General features: G+C 40.8%; 1 protein-coding gene across 1 annotated transcript in view; it reads left to right on the top strand.

Moving 5' to 3' along the window:
• LRP11 (LDL receptor related protein 11) overlaps positions 1-5,846 on the top strand; it is a 76,479-nt gene extending 70,633 nt beyond the window's left edge. Inside the window, exon 8 of the mRNA XM_063917457.1 lies at positions 5,593-5,846. Within this exon, the coding sequence (XP_063773527.1) occupies positions 5,593-5,747 (155 nt within the window). The 3' untranslated portion in view covers positions 5,748-5,846. The remainder of the gene's footprint in view (positions 1-5,592) is intronic.
• Positions 5,847-9,295: the final 3,449 nt, after the last annotated feature.

The raw sequence follows: 9,295 nt of genomic DNA, 5'->3' as shown, positions 1-9,295 counted from the left end.
TTAGTAAAATCTCTCTATCGCCTGCCTAGTGAAGTGGAATCTAGATGGGATTTTGTACCAGGGACACAATAACTTCATCAATTGTCTAAATCCCAATGCACTAATGGCGGAAAACGGGCGCACGTCTAAAAACGCACTGATTATACTGAGAACTGATTATACTGATCACTGATGATACTACGGAGAACTGGCACTGAGCAGCGAGAACAGCACTGGACTATTGTACTGTAGTATACTGGTCACCACAATGCAGCACTGACACTGAGCACAGATATTAAGCACTGATCAGGATACTAGAAGTAACACGGTGCAGCAAGATAACGCTATGGCCTACTGTACTGTACTACTATATACTGGTGGTCACCACAATGCAGCACTGTACTACTATATACTGGTCACAACAATGCAGCAGATATTGAGCACTGATCAGGATACTAGAACTGAGTCTGACACGGAGCTGCAAGATACAGCAATGGCCTACTGTACTGTACTACTATATACTGGTGGTCACCACAATGCAGCACTGTACTACTATATACTGGTCACAACAATGCAGCAGAGATTGAGCACTGATCAGGATACTAGAACTGAGTCTGACACGGAGCTGCAAGATACAGCAATGGCCTACTGTACTGTACTACTATATACTGGTGGTCACCACAATGCAGCACTGTACTACTATATACTGGTCACAACAATGTAGCAGATATTGAGCACTGATAAGGATACTAGAACAGAGTCTGACACGGAGCTGCAAGATACAGCAATGGCCTACTGTACTACTATATACTGGTGGTCACCACAATGCAGCACTGTACTACTATATATGGGTCACAACAATGCAGCAGATATTGAGCACTGATCAGGAAAATAGAACTGAGTCTGACACGGAGCTGCAAGATACAGCAATGAACTACTGTACTGTACTTCTATATACTGGTGGTCACCACAATGCAGCACTGTACTACTATTTACTGGTGGTCACCACAGTGCAGCACAGATATTGAGCACTGATCAGGATAATAGAAGAGACACAGAGCAGCAAGATACAGCAATGGCCTACTGTACTGTACTACTATATACTGGTGGTCACCACAATGCAGCACTGTACTAATACTGGTCACAACAATGTAGCAGATATTGAGCACTGATCAGGAGAATAGAACTGAGTCTGACACGGAGCTGCAAGATACAGCAATGGACTCTAGTACTGTACTACTATATACTGGTGGTCACCACAATGCAGCACTGTACTACTATATACTTGTGGTCACCACAATGCAGCACAGATATTGAGCACTGATCAGAAGAATAGAAGTGATACAGAGCAGCAAGATACAGCAATGGCCTACTGTACTGTACTACTATATACTGGTGGTCACCACAATGCAGCACTGTACTACTATATACTGGTCACAACAATGCAGCAGATACTGAACACTGATCAGGAGAATAGAACAGAGTATGACACGAAGCTGCAAGATGCAGCAATGGACTACTGTACTGTACTTCTATATACTGGTGGTCACCACAATGCAGCACTGTACTACTATATACTGGTGGTCACCACAATGCAGCACAGATATTGAGCACTGATCAGGATACTAGAAGTGACACAGAGCAGCAAGATACAGCAATGGCCTACTGTACTGTACTACTATATAACTATATACTGGTGGTCACCACAATGCAGCACTGTACTACTATATACTGGTCACAACAATGCAGCAGATATTGAGCACTGATCAGGATACTAGAACTGAGTCTGACACGGAGCTGCAAGATACAGCAATGGTCTACTGTACTGTACTATATACTGGTGGTCACCACAATGCAGCACACTGAACACAGATATTGAGCTTTTCAGGCAGAGAACGTAGCCATGTCCTCTCCGCTCAATCAACAATGCACGAGTGAGAATGGCGGTGACGCGCGGCTCTTTATATGAAATCCGAATCTCGCGAGAATCCGACAGCGGGATGATGACGTTTTCCCCCGTTCGGGTTTTGCGTGTTAGGTGGGAAGAACAGAGGCTGCCTCAGACCCGTATAAACCACGTGAAGTTCGGGGGGGTTCGGATCTCGACGAACCGAACCTGCTCATCTTTAATATATAATTCACTGGATTTTGAGAGAGGAGGCAGCATTGAAGCACTCAATCTACATGATTTGAGGCCAATAAAATTTACATTTATCCAGTGTTGCGTGAAAACACACAGTATATGGGTCTGATATAAACGTTTAGACCCACTCCATTCTTATTGACCATTTTCATAAATAATGGTCAAAGGAATAAGTCACTTTGGTATCAGTCTATGAGTTTGATTGGTCTATTATTGGTGTAGGCTTATCTTGATTTTATAAATATGGAATTCGTCTGGAGTTATTAGCTTCCGACATATTTTGATCTAATACCCCTGAGGAAGTCCTAAGGGACGAAACGCGTCGGGTTCTACATCTGATTAAACCTAATTGGTTTATATTGAAATTGGGTTTTGTATTTTATCTAACCTAATTGGTGTATATTGAAATCTATATATGTCAGATTGAAAATCCATCCTGTATGATGATAATGTTGTTGACACTATGAAATGGAGATAACATTGTGTTTTATGAATAAATTTTTTAAATTATTGTGACTGTCTGTAATAGATTAAGAAGTCATTAGCGCCCTCAGATTTGGTGTGTATGTAATATTTTTGAATTCTTGCTGACGAAGGATTCTTCTAGAGGTGCTGCTTATATATCCCAAGCGCAATTTGGTACCATTTTTGCTTTTAATATATATATGTATATATTTCTTGGTAGATATAATTAAGATGTCATCAGCAAAACTAGATAGCCTCACCTCTTCAGAGCCAATACAAACACCTTGTAAGTGACCATTGTTGAAGGAAATGAAGCATGAGATCGAGGACCAAATGAATTAGTTTTGGCGTAAGTGGACATCCCTGCCGTGTTCCTCAGGACATAACAAGGCCATTAATAATGAGGTAGAAGGACTAGTGTAGGTAAAATGGACAAGACCAATGAAGGATGGTGTATATATATATATATATATATATATATATATGTAAATATAATTTATACGGCCAGGAAACTGTATCAAAGGCCTTGCTCGCATCTTGGCCAAGCAGCATGTTAATGATGGAAGGATTGAAAGAAGAGGCTCTGACTGCTGCTAATGCTGAGCGAATGTCCCGAACTGAGTGATGACCCTTGATGAAACCCAACTGAAGGAGCGTCAATGTCCATGAGATTACTAGAGTGGTTAATGCCTTTTAGTAGAGTGAAAAAGCTCCAGTGGTGCACCTGTAGGCACTTTGTTGTAAGAGCAGATGTGAGCACTGTTCAGGAAACCTGTTTCCCTAAGCCCGTGTACTTTAAACAGGTCATTTTGATTTAAATTTTCTTAAATTTTTTAAAACTTTCCAGCATGTTAACAGGAGAGAACATAAGAGACATCATATTTCCTGTCAGTAACCCCACTGAAGAACACTAAAGCCACTTTTGTCCCTTTAACATACAATAGCTGATAACAGAGAACAATATCTTGAATTCAGTTTTACAAAAAATATTAACAGGAGGATAATGCCTGGACACTTTTACATACATACTTCTCAAAGTTATAAGTAGCATTTATATATGGCTGCTAATATTTTAGGTTGAAGAAAGCTGGATTTACATGGCGCATTATATTTTCAAGACCCATATATCTTACCACATCAGATTTCACCCTTAGTACTTAAGTTACTATACAGATACATCTTCATACCTCTATCCTTATTGCGCCATATGGTGCAAGATACCTAGTGCGATTCCAATGCTGTGCACTTTTGTCTACATTTTGCAGACCAAACACATGCAAATCAAAACCGTATTTTGCCTTGTTACACAAACTGCATGCTTTTTTTTTTGCTACCTTTTTCACATTAAGCTTATAGTTACTAGTTACTTAGGATTAGTATTATTGTAGCAAAGGAATTGGTACAAAGTCACAGATTATGCATAATGATGCACGGTGCTGGTCACTTGTATCGGACCTGTCTTTTGCCTTTTTACACTAGATTGTGTTATTTTTTTCCTAACTTTTGCGTCTTAGCTCTCTTATAAGTGTACTAGGGGGGGTCATTCTGACCCATTCGCATGCAGCGGTTTATCGCTGCGGTGTGAAATGCGCATGCGCGGTGGCCGCAGTGCGCGATGTTGCCCGGCGACAAGAGTTACCGGGTTACATCGCGTCTAAAGAATAAAGCGGACGCAGGACGGACCACAAAGAAGATTGACAGGAAGAAGGCGTACTTGGGCGGATCCGGACCGCTTGGAGCCGTTTTCGGGGAGTGGTGAGTAAAACGCAGGCGTGTCCAGGAGAACGGAGGGCGGAGGAGTGACGTCAAAGCCGGGCCCATCATCGCTGGATCCATCGCACAGGGTAAGTAGGTATAGGCCTAGTCTACTTGTGCTTGAAATTTTTTTACCTTAGCAGGGCTGCACAAGCGATCGCAGCCCTGCTAAGCTAAAATACACTCCCCCATAGGCGTGGACTAGTTGATCGCAGCAGCAGCTAGAAGTTGCTGGTTGCGATCAACTCGGAATGACCACCTAGGTACTTAGGATTAGTGTTTGGCACTGCGAAGAAGCAAAGTCATTGGCAATTTCAGGATGTGTGACTGTGGACACATCTGTATAGTGATAGTTACATCTGAAATCAGAGAGACCAAAGGCTGCGGTTCCTAGGTGTAATGTTTGACAATGGTTTTTGTGCGCAGCCATTTAGCTGGGCAATAATTGCTGTTGTCACTGCACAGTGTTTAAATCGATAACCATCGCTGTTGAAACATATTATTAAATGCTTCTGTTTTTGAACCATGATTTTTACCTGGTAATGTGACATTATCGCCTGACCCTATAAAGGCCAGTATTATTATTTAAGAAACAAATCAATAAACACATTTGTAGATGTTCTTGACAAATGTTATTCTATTATTGAGTCTTTAGCTTTGCAATTCTTCTGCTAATTACATTTTGTTATTGGCATATGTATTTATGTGGATGTTTTCATATCACTGATGGCAGGCAGTGTATAGAAAGTTAGAACAAAAAAAAATGACATGTCAGTGCCCTAATAGCATAACTTCAAATGCAGTGATATCCAAAATTAAATAGTCTTATGTTTCGTAGGCGTGTGCACTTACATTATTAATGTATTGCTATGGAAACTGGGATTCTGGGAAAATGTGTTGTAATATATAGCACACTATTGTTCTCCAGACCTAAATATGCCACAGTAAAGTGTCCGCTTTGTGTTACTATCCAGCCCAGGAATACTTTAATAAAATGTAATCAATCGACAATCAGGTTAATAAGAAAATGCTACTATATCAAGCTACCAAATTTATTTTGATCTTCACAGCATTAATATTAAAGGTATTACATCAGTTAAAATGTAAATGTAAAATACATTTTGAGCTAAAAGTTTAAATATTAAAATAACTTTTTTAGGTCTGAATTCTAGAAATATAAAGTTACATATGTACGTCCGTGTGCCTGTGTACAGTACAACTAAAGCAGTGCTCTTTGTGTTTGGTTTCAGGAGCTGTCTTGCCACTTGCCCTTGGTTTGGCAATCACCGCACTGATGCTGTTGATGATAGTTTGCCGTCTCCAGTTTGTGAAACAGAAGATGAAGAAAGCTCATCTGTTAGCTTCAGAAGAGTCAGACTATCTCATTAATGGCATGTACATGTAGCAGTATATGAAGCAACAACCCTGCGTTCTTTTCCAGAACTTCCTTGTATATTACTGTACATTCTTAACAGTGATTATTAAATGTATCCCCTCCTCCCCTGCTATGTTTCACGTCTTATTTTCCTACATTCTCACATTTCACACATCAAAATGTATTTATTAAAAAAAATGTTACAACTGATAACTATAAAAATCTCTGGAGTGTCCGATAACTCTAGTTACAAATAAAACAATAATTGTTGCAAAAGTTATCACTCCCTTTGTTTTACTGATTAGTAGAATCACATTTAAATACAATTACAGTTGTGCATCCCAGCTTTGCACATTCGGACGCTTGTTTTCACCTTTTCTTATTTCAAATATCCCTCAAGTTTCATTAGGTTGGATGGGGAATATTGTGACTAGCAAATTTCAAATCAATACACATACAGTATGTGGTTAAGTTTAAGTTTTTTTTTTTTCTGTGTTTCAGTCACTGTAATATGTTTTTTGTAGTCTGCTTTGGGTCATTGTCTTGCTTCAATATAAACTCTCTCATAAGTGTTAGATATCTTGCTGGCTGCATTATGTTTTCCTACAATATGTGCCTAGATCCATTATTTTCCAGCTCCTAGTGTTCTTGGAATGGGTGGTCTTCAGGTTGCCGACTGTCGGGATACCGGCGCACAGTATACCCGCGCCGGAATCCCGACAGCCGGCATACCGACAGTTTATCTCCCTCGTGGAATGATATGCAGTGTTTAGGCGTATGCAATATACCACACATAGCAATAAGGCTAAAGAGTAATTTTTTTGGTCTCATTATACCAAACGAATGAAGATTCTAAGGTCTACTTATTTACCAGATGATTTACGTATCTCTTTTTTTTTTTTTTTGGGAGGGGGAGGGGGGATAGCCTTTTTAGACCCCCCAAAAATCATATTTTGCCAAACCTTTATTATAAATTGTACAATGCTCTCGAGTATATTAAATCTTTGAAATATGTGACATCTCCTATACCTTGCTTTGATGCTTTTTCAATCATATATTCATTAATTTGCTTTGATCTTCATGATGAAGCTCTATTTTCAAATTAACTAAACAACGTAATGACTTGTTTGTTTTTTTATCATTTTGTACACTAATCCAGCCAACTAATTATGTGACCTCTGTTGACACGAAAATATTCTATGGTTTATTGAAGTATATTTTAACATAATTATGCATTATATAATTATATATTCCACTTCTATATTTTATTGTAATGATGAATTGTATTTATTTTGATCAATTATAAGAATTCCAGAATAAATCAATTTTTAAAGTCACTGTACTTCATATTCTGGAAGTGAAACAAATTATCACCTCAAGCATTTTCTTTATTTGTGTAGTAAGCAGAAAAGGTAATGTATAAATGTTGTCTTTATTTAATTTTTTTTTGTAAATTTGGTTCTGTTTTTGTGCAAAGACATTTGTGGGAGACAACAATTTGCAGTTAGTAGTTATCAGTGCTTCCTTTTGCTCCCTCTTCGCTAAACAAATGTGTGTCTGTCAAGGAGTTCTACCTCCAATATGGAAGGCGTGTGGTGTATATAATGGAGCTGGAGGTTGGGAGTTTTTTTGGTGTACAATACATAGGTGAAACAGGTCTAGTTTGGAAAGATGCCAAAAACAATGTCAATGCTTCAACTGAGGTCTCCTGACTGCTATTTGTATCAAGAGTAACAGTCTTTATGTACAGATTTGCATATAATGCATTTCTTTATTTTTAAAGTATAATATATATTATTTATTTTATGGAATGAAACAGTTAGTAGAGCTTTAAAGAGGTTACTCTAACTAAAGAGCTGAAAAGTGGTTGTTTGCATTTAGTAATAGCAGACCATGTATAATAAAACATTATGGCAGGCTTGCCTAATGCGGATGATCCACGTTTTTTTAATTGAGCCTACCGCTGCCCTGCAAATCTTCCGGGTCCTCCCGGCTTTTCAGTATTCCTCTGTGAAAATGCAGACTGAGTCTGGTGGGCGGGGCCTGCACAGGCGACGTCATTACATGTGGCGTCATGTTACTTAAATGCCGGCCAATGCTGGGTTGTGGGTAGCAATGGCCAGGGGCGGATTGGCCCACCAGGACACCATGACAGATTCCGATGGGCCAGTCCCATATCCCCCTCAGCCAGGCCGATTCACACTCAGGCTGGGCTGGCTCACACTGCTTCCAGTACTTGCGGTTCATTGGAATGCAATCCAGAAGTTAGGCTAGCGGGCACTTCCAGGTGCCGCTAGCCATGAAAAGTGGTGAAGCTGATCTACCAACGAGGGACCTGGAGAACGTTAACCAGCCCAGCAGCCCTCTCTCTGGCCCCGGCCAAAGGTCTCTTCAACAAGGCCGGCCCGGGAGCAGCAGCATAGCGATGGTCGGAGCCAGGTTCACTACACCAGCCACCACCCTAGCTCCTGCACTCTCACCGAACTGGCCTGAGCGGCGACTGAGCACTGAAGGGGACCAGGCAGAGAGGTTATTTTTAATTACATTATTTGCATTATCATGATGGTGTAAGGGTTAGGGCGTCCCCGGTCACAGTGTATGGTTTGGGGACTGGACAGGAGCAGGACTTACCTTGTTCTCAGGATGCCAGCTGATCAGGCTGCACTCACAGCCAGCCCTGGCACAATCTTTAATGCAAAGTCCTTCAGCCCTATAGCTGCCCAATGTCTGTCCTTGATGATGGGCCTATTTATGTAATGCGGTGGCTACGTATATAATGCGGTGGCTATGTATGTAATGTGATGCTATTTGTGTAATGAGGTGCTATACCTGTAATGTGGTGCCATACGTGTTATGTGGTGCTATTTGTGTAATGCAGTGCTATACGTGTAATAATGTGCTGGCTATGTATGTAATATGGTGTATTTAATCAGGGGCGGATTGACCACTGGGACAGATTCTGCTGCGCTGGTCCTGTGTCTATGTTTCACTACTTGTGTGTGCTCCCTCCCTGTACTGTGCTGTATGTAGCGTGTGCTCCCTCCCTGTACTGTGCTGTATGTAGCGTGTGCTCCCTCCCTGTACTGTGCTGTATGTAGTGTGTGCTCCCTCCCTGTACTGTGCTGTATGTAGTGTGTGCTCCCCTTCACTGTACTTTGAAACATATAGGGTTAAAAAAAAGATGTTTGTAAAATGAAAAAATAGGATTTTTATTACCTACCGGTAAATCCTTTTCTCGTAGTCCGTAGAGGATGCTGGGGTCCATATTAGTACCATGGGGTATAGACAGGTCCACCAGGAGCCATTGGCACTTTAAGAGTTTAATAGTGTGGGCTGGCTCCTCCCTCTATGCCCCTCCTACCAGACTCAGTCCAGAAACTGTGCCCGAGGAGACAACATACTTCGAGAGAAGGAATTACACAGATAGTGGCGAGATTCATACCAGCTTACACAACAGGCAAATCCGACTAACATGCCAGAACAACTCAGCAACAGCTGAAACAGTAAATAACACAGAACTTACCTAGGAACCAGGCAGTACTGAACTATAAAACCAATGCAGGAAAATGCAGCGCTGG

Source organism: Pseudophryne corroboree, chromosome 4 (assembly GCF_028390025.1).
Source record: "Pseudophryne corroboree isolate aPseCor3 chromosome 4, aPseCor3.hap2, whole genome shotgun sequence".
Taxonomy (NCBI): domain Eukaryota; kingdom Metazoa; phylum Chordata; class Amphibia; order Anura; family Myobatrachidae; genus Pseudophryne; species Pseudophryne corroboree.
The sequence above is the reverse complement of the archived record's forward strand: the minus strand, read 5'-3'. Positions and strand labels throughout refer to the sequence as shown.